Source organism: Salmo salar, chromosome 17 (genome assembly GCF_965601325.2).
Source record: "Salmo salar chromosome 17, fSalSal1, whole genome shotgun sequence".
Taxonomy (NCBI): domain Eukaryota; kingdom Metazoa; phylum Chordata; class Actinopteri; order Salmoniformes; family Salmonidae; genus Salmo; species Salmo salar.
The window spans coordinates 40,257,501-40,277,500 of record NC_138307.1 but is presented as its reverse complement, the minus strand read 5'-3'; the positions used below and the strand labels follow the sequence as shown (position 1 = coordinate 40,277,500).

At 56.1% G+C, this 20,000-nt stretch overlaps 1 protein-coding gene across 1 annotated transcript in view; it reads right to left on the bottom strand.

Annotated features, from left to right (window-relative positions):
• Nucleotides 1-20,000, bottom strand: part of gpc5a (glypican 5a) — a 250,310-nt gene that overhangs the window by 201,434 nt on the left and 28,876 nt on the right. Inside the window, exons 3-4 of the mRNA XM_082963782.1 lie at nt 5,779-6,314; nt 5,447-5,605 (exon numbers count right to left, since the gene is read on the bottom strand). Of these exons, the coding sequence (XP_082819908.1) occupies nt 5,447-5,605; nt 5,779-6,314 (695 nt within the window). The remainder of the gene's footprint in view (nt 1-5,446; nt 5,606-5,778; nt 6,315-20,000) is intronic.

Here is a 20,000-nt window from a genome sequence, read left to right as displayed (position 1 = left end):
GGACTCTGGACACCCCTCCTAACAGGGTGCAGTGGCAGGATGTCGCCACTAGATGGACCCAGAGGACTCTGGACACCCCTCCTAACAGGGTGCAGTGGCAGGATGTTGCCACTAGATGGACCCAGAGGACTCTGGACACCCCTCCTAACAGGATGACGCCACTAGATGGACCCAGAAGACTCTGGACACCCCTCCTAACAGGGTGCAGTGGCAGGATGACGCCACTAGATGGACCCAGAGGACTCTGGACACCCCTCCTAACAGGATGACGCCACTAGATGGACCCAGAAGACTCTGGACACCCCTCCTAACAGGGTGCAGTGGCAGGATGTTGCCACTAGATGGACCCAGAGGACTCTGGACACCCCTCCTAACAGGATGTCGCCACTAGATGGACCCAGAGGACTCTGGACACCCCTCCTAACAGGGTGCAGTGGCAGGATGTCGCCACTAGATGGACCCAGAGGACTCTGGACACCCCTCCTAACAGGATGACGCCACTAGATGGACCCAGAAGACTCTGGACACCACTCCTAACAGGGTGCAGTGGCAGGATGTTGCCACTAGATGGACCCAGAGGACTCTGGACACCCCTCCTAACAGGATGTCGCCACTAGATGGACCCAGAGGACTCTGGACACCCCTCCTAACAGGATGTCGCCACTAGATGGACCCAGAGGACTCTGGACACCCCTCCTAACAGGGTGCAGTGGCAGGATGTCGCCACTAGATGGACCCAGAGGACTCTGGACACCCCTCCTAACAGGATGACGCCACTAGATGGACCCAGAAGACTCTGGACACCCCTCCTAACAGGGTGCAGTGGCAGGATGTCGCCACTAGATGGACACAGAAGACTCTGGACACCCCTCCTAACAGGATGCAGTGGCAGGATGTCGCCACTAGATGGACCCAGAGGACTCTGGACACCCCTCCTAACAGGGTGCAGTGGCAGGATGACGCCACTAGATGGACCCAGAGGACTCTGGACACCCCTCCTAACAGGATGTCGCCACTAGATGGACCCAGAAGACTCTGGACACCCCTCCTAACAGGGTGCAGTGGCCGGATGTCGCCACTAGATGGACCCAGAGGACTCTGGTCTAAAGTAATGCACCGCAGGGTATGGATTATCAACTAGATTCAGCCGCGGGACCATTTTGTCTTGAGCTGATGATCAGGGGACCTGAACGTAATTAGATATAAGACTATAAGAAGCACAAACAGATATAATATTTGACTAAAACATAATCATTTAAACTTTGCTTACATTGGTATATGATCACATATACACTGAGTGTACCAAACATTATTACACACTGGAGTCTATGTTGAAGTGAGCCAATCTAGTGTACACTACTCACGGTGGTCTATGTTGAAGTGGGCCAGTCTAGTGTACACTACGTTGAAGTGGGCCAGTCTAGTGTACACTACTCACTGTAGTCTATGTTGAAGTGGGCCAGTCTAGTGTACACTACTCACCGTAGTCTATGTTGAAGTGGGCCAGTCTAGTGTACACTACCCACTGTAGTCTATGTTGAAGTGGGCCAGTCTAGTGTACACTACTCACGGTAGTCTATGTTGAATTGGGCCAGTCTAGTGTACACTACGTTGAAGTGGGCCAGTCTAGTGTACACTACTCACCGTGGTCTATGTTGAAGTGGGCCAGTCTAGTGTACACTACTCACCGTAGTCTATGTTGAAGTGGGCCAGTCTAGTGTACACTACGTTGAAGTGGGCCAGTCTAGTGTACACTACTCACCGTGGTCTATCTTGAAGTGGGCCAGTCTAGTGTACACTACTCACTGTAGTCTATGTTGAAGTGAGCCAGTCTAGTGTACACTACTCACTGTAGTCTATGTTGAAGTGAGCCAGTCTAGTGTACACTACTCACTGTAGTCTACGTTGAAGTGGGCCAGTCTAGTGTACACTACTCACGGTAGTCTATGTTGAAGTGAGCCAGTCTAGTGTACACTACTCACGGTAGTCTATGTTGAAGTGGGCCAGTCTAGTGTACACTACTCACTGTAGTCTATGTTGAAGTGAGCCAGTCTAGTGTACACTACTCACGGTAGTCTACGTTGAAGTGAGCCAATCTAGTGTACACTACGTTTAAGTGGGCCAGTCTAGTGTACACTACGTTGCAGTGGGCCAGTCTAGTGTACACTACTCACGGTAGTCTACGTTGAAGTGAGCCAGTCTAGTGTACACTACTCACTGTAGTCTATGTTGAAGTGAGCCAGTCTAGTGTACACTACTCACCGTAGTCTATGTTGAAGTGAGCCAGTCTAGTGTACACTACTCACGGTAGTCTACGTTGAAGTGAGCCAGTCTAGTGTACACTACTCACGGTAGTCTATGTTGAAGTGAGCCAATCTAGTGTACACTACTCACCGTAGTCTACGTTGAAGTGAGCCAGTCTAGTGTACACTACTCACGGTAGTCTACGTTGAAGTGAGCCAGTCTAGTGTACACTACTCACTGTAGTCAATGTTGAAGTGAGCCAGTCTAGTGTACACTAGTCACTGTAGTCTACACTGAGTGGACAAAACATTAAGAACACCTTCCTAATTTTGAGTTACACCCTTTTTTGCCCTCAGAACAGACTCAATTCATCGGGGCAGCGACTCTACGAGGTGTGGAAAGACTTCCACAGGGATGCTGGTCCATGTTAAATCCAATGCTTCCCACAGTTGTGTCAAGTTGGCTCTTTCTATTCTGGTTAGAGCCAGTTTGTGCTGTTCTGTGAAGGGAGTAGTACACAGCGTTGTACAAGATCTTCCGTTTCTTGGCAATTTCTCACATGGAATAAGAATAGACTGACGAGTTTCAGAAGAAAGGTCTTTGTTTCTGGCCATTTTGAGCCTGTAATCGAACCCACAAATGCTGATGCTCCAGATACTCAACTAGTCTAAAGGCCAGTTTTATTGCTTCTCTCAGGTTAACAGTCTGGATAACCTCTTCTGGCTACTGGGGATGAACTAACTCTCTCTGGTTAAACAGTCTGGACAACCTCTTCTGGTTACTGGGGATGAACTAACTCGCTCTCTGGTTAACAGTCTGGACAACCTCTTCTGGCTACTGGGGATGAACTCTCTCTCTCTGGTTAACAGTCTGGACAACCTCTTCTGGCTACTGGGGATGAACTAACTCTCTCTGGTTAACAGTCTGGACAACCTCTTCTGGTTACTGGGGATGAACTAACTCTCTCTGGTTAACAGTCTGGACAACCTCTTCTGGTTACTGGGGATGAACTAACTCTCTCTGGTTAACAGTCTGGACAACCTCTTCTGGCTACTGGGGATGAACTCTCTCTCTCTGGTTAAACAGTCTGGACAACCTCTTCTGGTTACTGGGGATGAACTAACTCTCTCTGGTTAAACAGTCTGGACAACCTCTTCTGGCTACTGGGGATGAACTAACTCTCTCTGGTTAACAGTCTGGACAACCTCTTCTGGCTACTGGGGATGAACTAACTCTCTCTGGTTAAACAGTCTGGACAACCTCTTCTGGTTACTGGGGATGAACTAACTCTCTCTGGTTAAACAGTCTGGACAACCTCTTCTGGTTACTGGGGATGAACTAACTCTCTCTGGTTAAACAGTCTGGATAACCTCTTCTGGTTACTGGGGATGAACTAACTCTCTCTGGTTAACAGTCTGGACAACCTCTTCTGGCTACTGGGGATGAACTAACTCTCTCTGGTTAAACAGTCTGGACAACCTCTTCTGGCTACTGGGGATGAACTAACTCTCTCTGGTTAAACAGTCTGGATAACCTCTTCTGGCTACTGGGGATGAACTAACTCTCTCTGGTTAAACAGTCTGGATAACCTCTTCTGGCTACTGGGGATGAACTAACTCTCTCTGGTTAAACAGTCTGGACAACCTCTTCTGGCTACTGGGGATGAACTAACTCTCTCTGGTTAACAGTCTGGATAACCTCTTCTGGTTACTGGGGATGAACTAACTCTCTCTGGTTAACAGTCTGGACAACCTCTTCTGGCTACTGGGGATGAACTAACTCTCTCTGGTTAACAGTCTGGACAACCTCTTCTGGCTACTGGGGATGAACTAACTCTCTCTGGTTAACAGTCTGGACAACCTCTTCTGGCTACTGGGGATGAACTAACTCTCTCTGGTTAACAGTCTGGATAACCTCTTCTGGCTACTGGGGATGAACTAACTCTCTCTGGTTAAACAGTCTGGATAACCTCTTCTGGCTACTGGGGATGAACTAACTCTCTCTGGTTAACAGTCTGGACAACCTCTCCTGGCTACTGGGGATGAACTAACTCTCTCTGGTTAACAGTCTGGACAACCTCTTCTGGCTACTGGGGATGAACTAACTCTCTCTGGTTAACAGTCTGGATAACCTCTTCTGGCTACTGGGGATGAACTAACTCTCTCTGGTTAACAGTCTGGACAACCTCTCCTGGCTACTGGGGATGAACTAACTCTCTCTGGTTAAACAGTCTGGACAACCTCTTCTGGCTACTGGGGATGAACTAACTCTCTCTGGTTAACAGTCTGGATAACCTCTTCTGGCTACTGGGGATGAACTAACTCTCTCTGGTTAACAGTCTGGACAACCTCTTCTGGCTACTGGGGATGAACTAACTCTCTCTGGTTAACAGTCTGGATAACCTCTTCTGGCTACTGGGGATGAACTAACTCTCTCTGGTTAACAGTCTGGACAACCTCTCCTGGCTACTGGGGATGAACTAACTCTCTCTGGTTAACAGTCTGGACAACCTCTTCTGGTTACTGGGGATGAACTAACTCTCTCTGGTTAACAGTCTGGACAACCTCTTCTGGCTACTGGGGATGAACTAACTCTCTCTGGTTAACAGTCTGGACAACCTCTTCTGGCTACTGGGGATGAACTAACTCTCTCTGGTTAACAGTCTGGACAACCTCTTCTGGCTACTGGGGATGAACTAACTCTCTCTGGTTAACAGTCTGGACAACCTCTTCTGGCTACTGGGGATGAACTAACTCTCTCTGGTTAACAGTCTGGATAACCTCTTCTGGTTACTGGGGATGAACTAACTCTCTCTGGTTAACAGTCTGGACAACCTCTTCTGGCTACTGGGGGCTCGCTGCCCACAATGGTCTATTCTGAGAAGGTTCTGGGCACGCTGTTGTTGAGTGGTGTGTGTGTGTGTGTGTGTGTGTGTGTGTGTGTGTGTGTGTGTGTGTGTGTGTGTGTGTGTGTGTAGTCTGCAGTACATTCCTGGGTGACGGAGTCGTAGCAGATGAAATGGAGAGTTTGGTTCAGTCTTTAAACCTCTCTTCAGTAGTGGAACTCTCTCTGTCTCTCTGAGAAAATGTGTGTTTCTTATTCGTAGACGTTATTCACTTAGTCTGGTGACTGGTTGGTTTCACGTTATTATGACAATCCAACGGGGGGGACGACGACGACAACGCCTCACCAAAAACCTCACCTGTCTAGAGAGGTGTGGTCCGTTCTTCTGAGCGTGTGCGACGGCGTCGTGGACGACGGCGTGAACTCCCAGCAGCACTTGCTCCAGGTCCTGAGTTCCGTGCATGCGGGCCGACAGCCCCTCTAACGACCTTACGAATTCTCTCCAATGGGGGTCCACCTCAAATCAAAATCAAAATTCTATTTACAACCTTTCCCAGTAAAAAGTTAAAAAATAAACAAATAAAAATCACATGAAAACAAGAATCCACAAGAAAGATGAATAGATAACAAGCAGAATAATATATATTGTTATTATTATTATTATGTGTAAAACAACAAAGCCAGAGTTACCTCAGCCATGCTAGCCAGACAGCCTCGCATCACGTTGAGGCAGTAGCCCATACAGGGTTTAGAGAGGGTGAATCCGTGGCAGTGGGGACAGTACTGCATCCTGAGCAGAGCTTTACGACACTCCCTGCTAAACACCAGGTGGTCCGTGGTGTTGATCACCTCAACGCCGAGGTGCAACGCCTGTAACAGCACGCGACCCTCGACCCCGGACCTCCCGATCTGATTGGCTAGGAGTCCCGGAGAGGAGCCGAACGGGGTCAGATCGCGGCGGGCGGAGCGGACGCACTCGGAGTATCCGGGGGCGACGTGGCCGAGGCCGGGGTCGACGACGCGGTTGTAGACCAACGGGAAGAGGGCGTCGAAGAAGCGGCTGGTGACGTCGTCGACGTCGAGGTCGGAGCCGATGAGGAAGAGGCCGACGTCAGCGAACAACTCTCTCACCGGAACCGACGCCTCCCCGGCCATGTCACGGTACGACGCCTGGAGGAGAAGGTTGGTGAGGTTCTCTGATGCCTTCATCAGAGACTCAAAGGTTTCTACAGGAGGAGAGAGAGAGGCAGAAGGGGAGAGAGAGAGGCAGAGGGGGAGAGAGAGGGAGAGGGGAGAGCGAGAGAGATGGTTAATACTAGAGGACAAGGTTGGTGTGGTTCTCTGATGCCTTCATCAGAGACTCAAAGGTTTCTACAGGAGGAGAGAGAGAGGCAGAAGGGGAGAGAGAGAGGGAGAGAGAGAGGCAGAGGGGGAGAGAGAGGGAGAGGGGGAGAGCGAGAGAGATGGTTAATACTAGAGGACAAGGTTGGTGTGGTTCTCTGATGCCTTCATCAGAGACTCAAAGGTTTCTACAGGAGGAGGGGGGGACTGAAAGGGTTTCTACAGGAGGAGGGGGGGACTGAAAGGGTTTCTACAGGAGGAGGGGGGGACTGAAAGGGTTTCTACAGGAGGAGGGGGGGGACTGAAAGGGTTTCTACAGGAGGAGGGTGGGACTGAAAGGGTTTCTACAGGAGGAGGGGGGGACTAAAAGGGTTTCTACAGGAGGAGGGGGGACTGAAAGGGTTTCTACAGGAGGAGGGGGGGACTGAAAGGGTTTCTACAGGAGGAGGGGGGGACTGAAAGGGTTTCTACAGGAGGAGGGGGGACTGAAAGGGTTTCTACAGGAGGAGGGGGGGACTGAAAGGGTTTCTACAGGAGGAGGGGGGGACTGAAAGGGTTTCTACAGGAGGAGGGGGGGACTGAAAGGGTTTCTACAGGAGGAGGGGGGGACTGAAAGGGTTTCTACAGGAGGAGGGGGGGACTGAAAGGGTTTCTACAGGAGGAGGGGGGGACTGAAAGGGTTTCTACAGGAGGAGGGGGGGACTGAAAGGGTTTCTACAGGAGGAGGGGGGGACTAAAAGGGTTTCTACAGGAGGAGGGGGGGACTAAAAGGGTTTCTACAGGAGGAGGGGGGGACTGAAAGGGTTTCTACAGGAGGAGGGGGGGACTGAAAGGGTTTCTACAGGAGGAGGGGGGGACTGAAAGGGTTTCTACAGGAGGAGGGGGGGACTGAAAGGGTTTCTACAGGAGGAGGGGGGGACTGAAAGGGTTTCTACAGGAGGAGGGGGGGGACTAAAAGGGTTTCTACAGGAGGAGGGGGGGACTGAAAGGGTTTCTACAGGAGGAGGGGGGGACTGAAAGGGTTTCTACAGGAGGAGGGGGGGACTGAAAGGGTTTCTACAGGAGGAGGGGGGGACTGAAAGGGTTTCTACAGGAGGAGGGGGGGACTGAAAGGGTTTCTACAGGAGGAGGGGGGGACTGAAAGGGTTTCTACAGGAGGAGGGGGGGACTGAAAGGGTTTCTACAGGAGGAGGGGGGGGACTAAAAGGGTTTCTACAGGAGGAGGGGGGGACTGAAAGGGTTTCTACAGGAGGAGGGGGGGACTAAAAGGGTTTCTACAGGAGGAGGGGGGGACTGAAAGGGTTTCTACAGGAGGAGGGGGGGACTAAAAGGGTTTCTACAGGAGGAGGGGGGGGACTAAAAGGGTTTCTACAGGAGGAGGGGGGGACTAAAAGGGTTTCTACAGGAGGAGGGGGGGACTGAAAGGGTTTCTACAGGAGGAGGGGGGGGACTAAAAGGGTTTCTACAGGAGGAGGGGGGGGACTGAAAGGGTTTCTACAGGAGGAGGGGGGGGACTAAAAGGGTTTCTACAGGAGGAGGGGGGGACTGAAAGGGTTTCTACAGGAGGAGGGGGGGACTAAAAGGGTTTCTACAGGAGGAGGGGGGGGACTAAAAGGGTTTCTACAGGAGGAGGGGGGGGACTAAAAGGGTTTCTACAGGAGGAGGGGGGGGACTAAAAGGGTTTCTACAGGAGGAGGGGGGGGACTAAAAGGGTTTCTACAGGAGGAGGGGGGACTGAAAGGGTTTCTGGGGCGCAGTAGAACAGGAGGTTTAGACCCCTGGGACGAGCTAGGACGTGGCCAGTGGGTCTCTCCTTCCCCCAGGCTGGGACGAGCTAGGACGTGGCCAGTGGGTCTCTCCTTCCCCCAGGACCCAGGCTGGGACGAGCTAGGACGTGGCCAGTGGGTCTCTCCTTCCCCCAGGACCCAGGCTGGGACGAGCTAGGACGTGGCCAGTGGGTCTCTCCTTCCCCCAGGCTGGGACGAGCTAGGACATGGCCAGTGGGTCTCTCCTTCCCCCAGGACCCAGGCTGGAACGAGCTAGGACGTGGCCAGTGGGTCTCTCCTTCCCCCAGGCTGGGACGAGCTAGGACGTGGCCAGTGGGTCTCTCCTTCCCCCAGGACCCAGGCTGGGACGAGCTAGGACGTGGCCAGTGGGTCTCTCCTTCCCCCAGGACCCAGTCTGGGACGAGCTAGGACGTGGCCAGTGGGTCTCTCCTTCCCCCAGGACCCAGGCTGGGACGAGCTAGGACGTGGCCAGTGGGTCTCTCCTTCCCTCAGGACCCAGGCTGGGACGAGCTAGGACGTGGCCAGTGGGTCTCTCCTTCCCCCAGGCTGGGACGAGCTAGGACGTGGCCAGTGGGTTTCTCCTTCCCCCAGGACCCAGGCTGGGACGAGCTAGGACGTGGCCAGTGGGTCTCTCCTTCCCCCAGGACCCAGGCTGGAACGAGCTAGGACGTGGCCAGTGGGTCTCTCCTTCCCCCAGGACCCAGTCTGGGACGAGCTAGGACGTGGCCAGTGGGTCTCTCCTTCCCCCAGGACCCAGGCTGGGACGAGCTAGGACGTGGCCAGTGGGTCTCTCCTTCCCTCAGGACCCAGGCTGGGACGAGCTAGGACGTGGCCAGTGGGTCTCTCCTTCCCCCAGGCTGGGACGAGCTAGGACGTGGCCAGTGGGTTTCTCCTTCCCCCAGGACCCAGGCTGGGACGAGCTAGGACGTGGCCAGTGGGTCTCTCCTTCCCCCAGGACCCAGGCTGGGACGAGCTAGGACGTGGCCAGTGGGAAGTCTCTCCTTCCCCCAGGACCCAGGCTGGGACGAGCTAGGACGTGGCCAGTGGGTCTCTCCTTCCCCCAGGACCCAGGCTGGGACGAGCTAGGACGTGGCCAGTGGGTCTCTCCTTCCCCCAGGACCCAGGCTGGGACGAGCTAGGACGTGGCCAGTGGGTCTCTCCTTCCCCCAGGCTGGGACGAGCTAGGACGTGGCCAGTGGGAAGTCTCTCCTTCCCCCAGGACCCAGGCTGGGACGAGCTAGGACGTGGCCAGTGGGTCTCTCCTTCCCCCAGGCTGGGACGAGCTAGGACGTGGCCAGTGGGTTTCTCCTTCCCCCAGGGCCCAGGCTGGGACGAGCTAGGACGTGGCCAGTGGGTCTCTCCTTCCCCCAGGACCCAGGCTGGGACGAGCTAGGACGTGGCTAGTGGGTCTCTCCTTCCCCCAGGCTGGGACGAGCTAGGACGTGGCCAGTGGGTTTCTCCTTCCCCCAGGACCCAGGCTGGGACGAGCTAGGACGTGGCCAGTGGGTCTCTCCTTCCCCCAGGACCCAGGCTGGGACGAAATAGGACGTGGCCAGTGGGTCTCTCCTTCCCCCAGGACCCAGGCTGGGACGAGCTAGGACGTGGCCAGTGGGTCTCTCCTTCCCCCAGGACCCAGGCTGGGACGAGCTAGGACGTGGCCAGTGGGTCTCTCCTTCCCCCAGGCTGGGACGAGCTAGGACGTGGCCAGTGGGTTTCTCCTTCCCCCAGGACCCAGGCTGGGATGAGCTAGGACGTGGCCAGTGGGTCTCTCCTTCCCCCAGGGCCCAGGCTGGGATGAGCTAGGACGTGGCCAGTGGGTCTCTCCTTCCCCCAGGCTGGGACGAGCTAGGACGTGGCCAGTGGGTTTCTCCTTCCCCCAGGGCCCAGGCTGGGACGAGCTAGGACGTGGCCAGTGGGTCTCTCCTTCCCCCAGGACCCAGGCTGGGACGAGCTAGGACGTGGCTAGTGGGTCTCTCCTTCCCCCAGGCTGGGACGAGCTAGGACGTGGCTAGTGGGTCTCTCCTTCCCCCAGGACCCAGGCTGGGATGAGCTAGGACGTGGCCAGTGGGTCTCTCCTTCCCCCAGGGCCCAGGCTGGGACGAGCTAGGACGTGGCCAGTGGGAAGTCTCTCCTTCCCCCAGGCTGGGACGAGCTAGGACGTGGCCAGTGGGTCTCTCCTTCCCCCAGGACCCAGGCTGGGACGAAATAGGACGTGGCCAGTGGGTCTCTCCTTCCCCCAGGACCCAGGCTGGGACGAGCTAGGACGTGGCCAGTGGGTCTCTCCTTCCCCCAGGACCCAGGCTGGGACGAGCTAGGACGTGGCCAGTGGGTCTCTCCTTCCCCCAGGCTGGGACGAGCTAGGACGTGGCCAGTGGGTTTCTCCTTCCCCCAGGACCCAGGCTGGGATGAGCTAGGACGTGGCCAGTGGGTCTCTCCTTCCCCCAGGACCCAGGCTGGGATGAGCTAGGACGTGGCCAGTGGGTCTCTCCTTCCCCCAGGGCCCAGGCTGGGACGAGCTAGGACGTGGCCAGTGGGTCTCTCCTTCCCCCAGGCTGGGACGAGCTAGGACGTGGCCAGTGGGTTTCTCCTTCCCCCAGGGCCCAGGCTGGGACGAGCTAGGACGTGGCCAGTGGGTCTCTCCTTCCCCCAGGACCCAGGCTGGGACGAGCTAGGACGTGGCCAGTGGGTTTCTCCTTCCCCCAGGACCCAGGCTGGAACGAGCTAGGACGTGGCCAGTGGGTCTCTCCTTCCCCCAGGACCCAGGCTGGAACGAGCTAGGACGTGGCCAGTGGTTCTCTCCTTCCCCCAGGCTGGGACGAGCTAGGACGTGGCCAGTGGGTCTCTCCTTCCCCCAGGCTGGGACGAGCTAGGACGTGGCCAGTGGGTCTCTCCTTCCCCCAGGGCCCAGGCTGGGACGAGCTAGGACGTGGCCAGTGGGTCTCTCCTTCCCCCAGGACACAGTCTGGGACGAGCTAGGACGTGGCCAGTGTGTCTCTCCTTCCCCCAGGGCCCAGGCTGGGACGAGCTAGGACGTGGCCAGTGGGTCTCTCCTTCCCCCAGGACCCAGGCTGGGATGAGCTAGGACGTGGCCAGTGGGTCTCTCCTTCCCCCAGGGCCCAGGCTGGGACGAGCTAGGACGTGGCCAGTGGGTCTCTCCTTCCCCCAGGGCCCAGGCTGGGACAAGCTAGGACGTGGCCAGTGGGTCTCTCCTTCCCCCAGGCTGGGACGAGCTAGGACGTGGCCAGTGGGTCTCTCCTTCCCCCAGGACCCAGGCTGGACGAGCTAGGACGTGGCCAGTGGGTCTCTCCTTCCCCAGGCTGGGACGAGCTAGGACGTGGCCAGTGGGTCTCTCCTTCCCTCAGGACCCAGGCTGGGACGAGCTAGGACGTGGCCAGTGGGTCTCTCCTTCCCCCAGGCTGGGACGAGCTAGGACGTGGCCAGTGGGTCTCTCCTTCCCCCAGGCTGGGACGAGCTAGGACATGGCCAGTGGGTTTCTCCTTCCCCCAGGACCAGGCTGGGACGAGCTAGGACGTGGCCAGTGGGTCTCTCCTTCCCCCAGGACCCAGGCTGGGACGAGCTAGGACGTGGCCAGTGGGTCTCTCCTTCCCCCAGGCTGGACGAGCTAGACGTGGCCAGTGGGTCTCTCCTTCCCCAGGACCCAGGCTGGGACGAGCTAGGACGTGGCCAGTGGGTCTCTCCTTCCCCCAGGACCCAGGCTGGGACGAGCTAGGACGTGGCCAGTGGAAGTCTCTCCTTCCCCCAGGCTGGGACGAGCTAGGACGTGGCCAGTGGGTCTCTCCTTCCCCCAGGACCCAGGCTGGGACGAGCTAGGACGTGGCCAGTGGGTCTCTCCTTCCCCCAGGACCCAGGCTGGGACAAGCTAGGACGTGGCCAGTGGGTCTCTCCTTCCCCCAGGCTGGGACGAGCTAGGACGTGGCCAGTGGGTCTCTCCTTCCCCCAGGACCCAGGCTGGGACGAGCTAGGACGTGGCCAGTGGGTCTCTCCTTCCCCCAGGCCCAGGCTGGGACGAGCTAGGACGTGGCCAGTGGGTCTCTCCTTCCCCCAGGACCCAGGCTGGGACGAGCTAGGACGTGGCCAGTGGGTCTCTCCTTCCCCAGGACCCAGGCTGGGACGAGCTAGGACGTGGCCAGTGGGTCTCTCCTTCCCCCAGGACCCAGGCTGGGACGAGCTAGGACGTGGCCAGTGGGTCTCTCCTTCCCCCAGGCTGGGACGAGCTAGGACGTGGCCAGTGGGTCTCTCCTTCCCCCAGGACCCAGGCTGGGACGAGCTAGGACGTGGCCAGTGGGTCTCTCCTTCCCCCAGGACCCAGGCTGGGACGAGCTAGGACGTGGCCAGTGGGTCTCTCCTTCCCCCAGGCTGGAACGAGCTAGGACGTGGCCAGTGGGTCTCTCCTTCCCCCAGGCCCAGGCTGGGACGAGCTAGGACGTGGCCAGTGGGAAGTCTCTCCTTCCCCCAGGACCCAGGCTGGGACGAGCTAGGACGTGGCCAGTGGGTCTCTCCTTCCCCCAGGACCCAGGCTGGGACGAGCTAGGACGTGGCCAGTGGGTCTCTCCTTCCCCCAGGCTGGGACGAGCTAGGACGTGGCCAGTGGGTCTCTCCTTCCCCCAGGACCCAGGCTGGGACGAGCTAGGACGTGGCCAGTGGGTCTCTCCTTCCCCCAGGACCCAGGCTGGGACGAGCTAGGACGTGGCCAGTGGGTCTCTCCTTCCCCCAGGCTGGGACGAGCTAGGACGTGGCCAGTGGGTCTCTCCTTCCCCCAGGACCCAGGCTGGGACGAGCTAGGACGTGGCCAGTGGGTCTCTCCTTCCCCCAGGACCCAGGCTGGGACGAGCTAGGACGTGGCCAGTGGGTCTCTCCTTCCCCCAGGACCCAGGCTGGAACGAGCTAGGACGTGGCCAGTGGGTCTCTCCTTCCCCCAGGGCCCAGGCTGGGACGAGCTAGGACGTGGCCAGTGGGTCTCTCCTTCCCCCAGGGCCCAGGCTGGGACGAGCTAGGACGTGGCCAGTGGGTCTCTCCTTCCCCCAGGACCCAGGCTGGGACGAGCTAGGACGTGGCCAGTGGGTCTCTCCTTCCCCCAGGCTGGGACGAGCTAGGACGTGGCCAGTGGGTCTCTCCTTCCCCCAGGCTGGGATGAGCTAGGACGTGGCCAGTGGGTCTCTCCTTCCCCCAGGCTGGGATGAGCTAGGACGTGGCCAGTGGGTCTCTCCTTCCCCCAGGACCCAGGTTGGGACGAGCTAGGACGTGGCCAGTGGGTCTCTCCTTCCCCCAGGACCCAGTCTGGGACGAGCTAGGACGTGGCCAGTGGGTCCTCTCCTTCCCCCAGGACCCAGGCTGGAACGAGCTAGGACGTGGCCAGTGGGTCTCTCCTTCCCCCCAGGCTGGGACGAGCCTAGGACGTGGCCAGTGGGTCTCTCCTTCCCCCAGGACCCAGTCTGGGACGAGCTAGGACGTGGCCAGTGGGTCTCTCCTTCCCCCAGGACCCAGTCTGGGACGAGCTAGGGGACGTGGGCTGAGTGGGTCTCTCCTTCCCCCAGGACCCAGGCTGGGACGAGCTAGGACGTGGCCAGTGGGTCTCTCCTTCCCCCAGGACCCAGGCTGGGACGAGCTAGGACGTGGCCAGTGGGTCTCTCCTTCCCCCAGGACCCAGTACTGGGACGAGCTAGGACGTGGCCAGTGGGTCTCTCCTTCCCCCAGGACCCAGGCTGGGACGAGCTAGGACGTGGCCAGTGGGTCTCTCCTTCCCCCAGGACCCAGGCTGGGACGAGCTAGGATCCCACACCATGTGCCTGTCATGAGGCTACGGTGCTGTGACTCTGCTGTAGGGGGTGAAAGAGGGAGCAGGGTGCTGAGCTGTAGAGCTGAGGACAGAGAGAGAGGCGACGGCAGGCGGTTTAGAGAGAGAGACTGGGTGAGGGGGGTTGGAAGGAGACGTGCCTGAGCCTAGGTAACACCCAGCACTGGGATGTGACGGCTCTGGGTGCCGGGCTGAGAGAAAGGGGATCTGTCTGATTAAAGGGGATTAACACATCTGATCTCAGAGTCTGGTGACTGGGGGAGAGGAGAGGAGAGGAGGAAGGGGGGGAGAGGTGAGGAGGAGAGGAGAGGAGAGGAGAGGAGAGGAGAGGAGGAGAGGAGAGGAGAGGAGAGGAGAGGAGAGGAGAGGAGAGGAGAGGAGAGGAAGCTACTCTGAAAACCCCATAGGGATTATAGGCTGAGACTAGACTGGGCTTCTCTGGGGGGTCTCAGCTCCCAGACATTCATTCACTATGTTAAAGCTCCCAGGCATTCATTCACTATGATAAAGCTCCCAGGCATTCATTCACTATGATAAAGCTCCCAGGCATTCATTCACTATGTTAAAGGCTCCCAGGCATTCATTCACTATGATAAAGCTCCCAGGCATTCATTCACTATGTTAAAGCTCCCAGACATTCATTCACTATTTTAAAGCTCCCAGGCATTCATTCACTATGATAAAGCTCCCAGGCATTCATTCACTATGTTAAAGCTCCCAGGCATTCATTCACTATGATAAAGCTCCCAGGCATTCATTCACTATGTTAAAGCTCCCAGGCGCCCAGAGTCCCCTCCTCCTCCTAAACTAACCCAGAGTCCCTCCTCCTAAACTTACCCAGGGTCCCCTCCTCCTCCTAAACTAACCCAGAGTCCCTCCTCCTCCTAAACTTACCCAGAGTCCCTCCTCCTCCTAAACTAACCCAGAATCCCCTCCTCCTAAACTTACCCAGAGTCCCCTCCTCCTCCTAAACTTACCCAGAGTCCCCTCCTCCTAAACTTACCCAGAGTCCCCTCCTCCTCCTAAACTAACCCAGAGTCCCCTCCTCCTAAACTTACCCAGAGTCCCTCCTCCTCCTAAACTAACCCAGAATCCCCTCCTCAACTTACCCAGAGTCCCCTCCTCCTAAACTAACCCAGAGTCCCCTCCTCCTACTAAACTAACCCAGAGTCCCCTCCTCCTCCTAAACTTACCCAGAGTCCCTCCTCCTCCTAAACTAACCCAGAATCCCCTCCTCCTAAACTTACCCAGAGTCCCCTCCTCCTCCTAAACTAGCCCTGAGTCCCCTCCTCCTCCTAAACTTACCCAGAGTCCCCTCCTCCTAAACTTACCCAGAGTCCCCTCCTCCTCCTAAACTAACCCAGAGTCCTCTCCTCCTAAACTTACCCAGAGTCCATCCTCCTCCTAAACTAACCCAGAATCCCCTCCTCCTAAACTTACCCAGAGTCCCCTCCTCCTAAACTAACCCAGAGTCCCCTCCTCCTCCTAAACTAACCCAGAGTCCCCTCCTCCTCCTAAACTAACCCAGAGTCCCCTCCTCCTCCTAAACTAACCCAGAGTCCCCTCCTCCTCCTAAACTAACCCAGAGTCCCCTCCTCCTCCTAAACTCACCTCCTCCTAAACTTACCCAGAGTCCCTCCTCCTAAGCTAACCCAGAGTCCCTCCTCCTAAACTAACCCAGAGTCCCCTCCTCCTAAACTAACCCAGAGTCCCTCCTCCTCCTAAACTAACCCAGAGTCCCTCCTCCTAAACTAACCAAGAGTCCCTCCTCCTCCTAAACTAACCCAGAGTCCCCTCCTCCTCCTCAACTAACCCAGAATACCCTGCTCCTAAACTAACCCAGAGTCCCCTCCTCCTCCTAAACTAACCCAGAGTCCCTCCTCCTAAACTAACCCAGAGTCCCTCCTCCTCCTAAACTAACCCAGAATCCCCTCCTCCTAAACTCCCCTCCTCCTAAACTAACCCAGAGTCCCTCCTCCTCCTCAACTAACCCAGAGTCCCCTCCTCCTCCTAAACTAACCCAGAATCCCCCGCTCCTAAACTAACCCAGAATCCCCCGCTCCTAAACTAACCCAGAGTCCCTCCTCCTAAACTAACCCAGAGTCCCCTCCTCCTAAACTAACCCAGAGTCCCCTGCTCCTAAACTAACCCAGAGTCCCTCCTCCTCTTCAACTTGACCTCAGAATCCCCTCCTCCTCCTAAACTAACCCAGAATCCCCTCCTCCTCCTAAACTAACCCAGAGTCCCCTCCTCCTCTAAACTAACCCAGAGTCCCCTCCTCCTAAACTAACCCAGAGTCCCCTCCTCCTCAACTAACCCAGAGTCCCCTCCTCCTAAACTAACCCAGAGTCCCCTGCTCCTAAACTTACCCAGAATCCCCTGCTCCTAAACTTACCCAGAATCCCCCCTGGTTATTACCGTGCTAGAACATGAGAACTGCAGCCTGGACAAGTGAGACTGAGTTTCAGTTGATTTATTCACAGATAAAACTGAAGAAATCTGGCTGTGGACAGACAGGACCCCATAGGGGATAGGGTTCTATAGGGCCCCTGGTCTAAAGTAGTGCACTATATAGGGGATAGGGTTCTATGGGCCCTGGTCTAAAGTAGTGCACTATATAGGGGATAGGGTTCTATAGAGACCCTGGTCTAAAGTAGTGCACTATATATAGGGAATAGGGTTCTATAGGGCCCTGGTCTAAAGTAGTTCACTATATAGGGAATAGGGTTCTATAGGGCCCTGGTCTAAAGTAGTGCACTATATAGGGAATAGGGTTCTATAGGGCCCTGGTCTAAAGTAGTGCACTATATAGGGGATAGGGTTCTATAGGGCCCTGGTCTAAAGTAGTGCACTATATATAGGGAATAGGGTTCTATAGGGCTCTGGTCTAAAGTAGTGCACTATATATAGGGAATAGGGTTCTATAGGGCCCTGGTCTAAAGTAGTGCACTATATAGGGGATAGGGTTCTATAGGGCCCTGGTCTAAAGTAGTGCACTATATAGGGGATAGGGTTCTATAGGGCCCTGGTCTAGAAGTAGTGCACTATATATAGGGAATAGGGTTCTATAGGGCTCTGGTCTAAAGTAGTGCACTATATATAGGGAATAGGGTTCTATGGGGCCCTGGTCAAAAGTAGTGCACTATATATAGGGAATAGGGTTCTATGGGGCCCTGGTCTAAAGTAGTGCACTATATAGGGGATAGGGTTCTATAGGGCCCTGGTCTAAAGTAGTGCACTATGTAGGGGATAGGGTTCTGTAGGGCCCTGGTCTAAAGTAGTGCACTATATAGGGAATAGGGTTCTATAGGGCCCTGGTCTAAAGTAGTGCACTATATAGGGGATAGGGTTCTATAGGGCCCTGGTCTAAAGTAGTGCACTATATAGGGAATAGGGTTCTATAGGGCTCTGGTACTAGAGTAGTGCACTACTTTACTGTGGTTAAGTATGAACACATCTAAGTGGAAGGAGCTAGAAGCAAGAGAGAGACAGAGAGACAGACAGAACAGACGAGACAGACAGACAGACAGACAGACAGACAGACAGACAGACAGACAGACAGACAGACAGACAGACAGACAGACAGACAGACAGACAGACAGACGAGAGACAGAGAGAGACAGAGAGACACAGAGAGACAGAGAGAGAGACAGAGAGAGACAGAGAGAGAGACAGAGAGAGATGGCTAACCAGACCTACTAACCCTACTAACCTAACCAGACCTACTAGCCTAACCTACTAACCTAACCTACTAACCTAACCTACTAACCTAACCAGACCTACTAACCTACTAACCTAACCAGACCTACTAACCTAACCTACTAACCTACTAACCTAACCAGACCTACTAACCTAACCTACTAACCTAACCTACTAACCTAACCTACTAACCTAACCAGACCTACTAACCTAACCTACTAACCTAACCTACTAACCTAACCAGACCTACTAACCTAACCTACTAACCAGACCTACTAACCTAACCAGACCTACTAACCTACTAACCTAACCAGACCTACTAACCTACTAACCTAACCTACTAACCTAACCAGACCTACTAACCTAACCTAACCTACTAACCTAACCTACTAACCTACTAACCTAACCAGACCTACTTCAGTCATGGGAAAAGGGCTATTATCTATTGTCTTCTTTCCCCGTCTCTGCCTCCATCACTCTCACCCTTCCTCACCTCTCCTGGAGGTTTACAAATCTATATTTGAGGAGGCGCTATGGTGAGGCCTCTCTTCTGAACTCCAAAGAGAGGAGAGGAGAGGAGAGCAGGGGAGAGGAGAGCAGGGGAGAGGAGAGGAGAGCAGGGGAGAGGAGAGGAGAGGAGAGGAGAGGAGAGGAGAGGAGAGGAGAGGAGAGGAGAGGAGAGGAGAGGAGAGGAGAGGAGAGGAGAGGAGAGGAGAGGAGAGGAGAGGAGAGCAGGGGAGAGGAGAGGAGGGGAGAGGAGGGGAGAGCAGGGGAGAGGAGAGGAGAGGAGAGGAGAGGAGAGGAGAGGAGAGGAGAGGAGAGGAGAGGAGAGGAGAGGAGAGGAGAGGAGAGGAGAGGAGAGGAGAGGAGAGGAGAGGAGAGAGAGGAGAACACTGTACTACTCTGGTCAGGAAAACATGGGCGGAGAGAGGAGCAACAAAGTGGTCCTACACAAACCTAGGTAATCTCAGGAAGTGTGTGTATAAGTAGGTACACACGCACGCACGCACGCACACACACACACACACACACACACACACACACACACACACACACACACACACACACACACACACACACACACACACACACACACACACACACCACACACACACACACACACACACACACACACACACACACACACACACACACACACACACGGTAAGTGTGATTGCTCAGCTCCACTGCCGACTGGTAGGAACTTTCAGAAGCAGCAATAACAACTCAACAACCCCTCAGTTTAAGAGCCAGAGTCAAATGGAAACGGACCATAAGGACCTTTTCATGACTTCTGAAAGCAGCTCTGTGTGAGGGAGGCGCTGGGAGGTCAGAGAGGCTGGGAGGCCAGAGAGGCTGTGTGAGGGAGGCGCTGGGAGGCCAGAGAGACTGGGAGGTCAGAGAGGCTGTGTGAGGGAGGAGCAGGGAGGTCAGAGAGGCTGGGAGGTCAGAGAGACTGTGTGAGGGAGAAGCAGGGAGGTCAGAGAGGCTGGGAGGCCAGAGAGGATGGGAGGCCAGAGAGACTGTGTGAGGGAGGCGCAGGGAGGTCAGAGAGGCTGGGAGGCCAGAGAGGCTGTGTGAGGGAGAAGCTGGGAGGCCAGAGAGGCTGGGAGGTCAGAGAGGCTGGGAGGCCAGAGAGGCTGGGAGGCCAGAGAGACTGGGAGGCCAGAGAGGCTGGGAGGCCAGAGAGGCTGGGAGGCCAGAGAGACTGTGTGAGGGAGGCGCTGGGAGGCCAGAGAGGCTGGGAGGTCAGAGAGGCTGTGTGAGGGAGGCGCTGGGAGGCCAGAGAGGCTGGGAGGTCAGAGAGGCTGTGTGAGGGAGAAGCTGGGAGGTCAGAGAGGCTGGGAGGCCAGAGAGGCTGTGTGAGGGAGGCGCTGGGAGGTCAGAGAGGCTGGGAGGCCAGAGAGGCTGTGTGAGGGAGAAGCTGGGAGGCCAGAGAGGCTGTGTGAGGGAGGAGCAGGGAGGCCAGAGAGGCTGGGAGGCCAGAGAGGCTGTGTGAGGGAGGCGCTGGGAGGCCAGAGAGGCTGGGTGAGGGAGGAGCAGGGAGGCCAGAGAGGCTGGGAGGCCAGAGAGGCTGTGTGAGGGAGGAGAGGAGAGGCTGTGTGAGGGAGAAGCTGGGAGGCTGTGTGAGGGAGGAGCTGTGAGGCTGTGTGAGGGAGAAGCTGGGTGTCTATATGAAGCCTGTAAACGACTGGTTCAGTCTATATGAAGCCTGGTTCAGTCTACATGAAGCCTGTGAACGACTGGTTCAGTCTACATGAAGCCTGTGA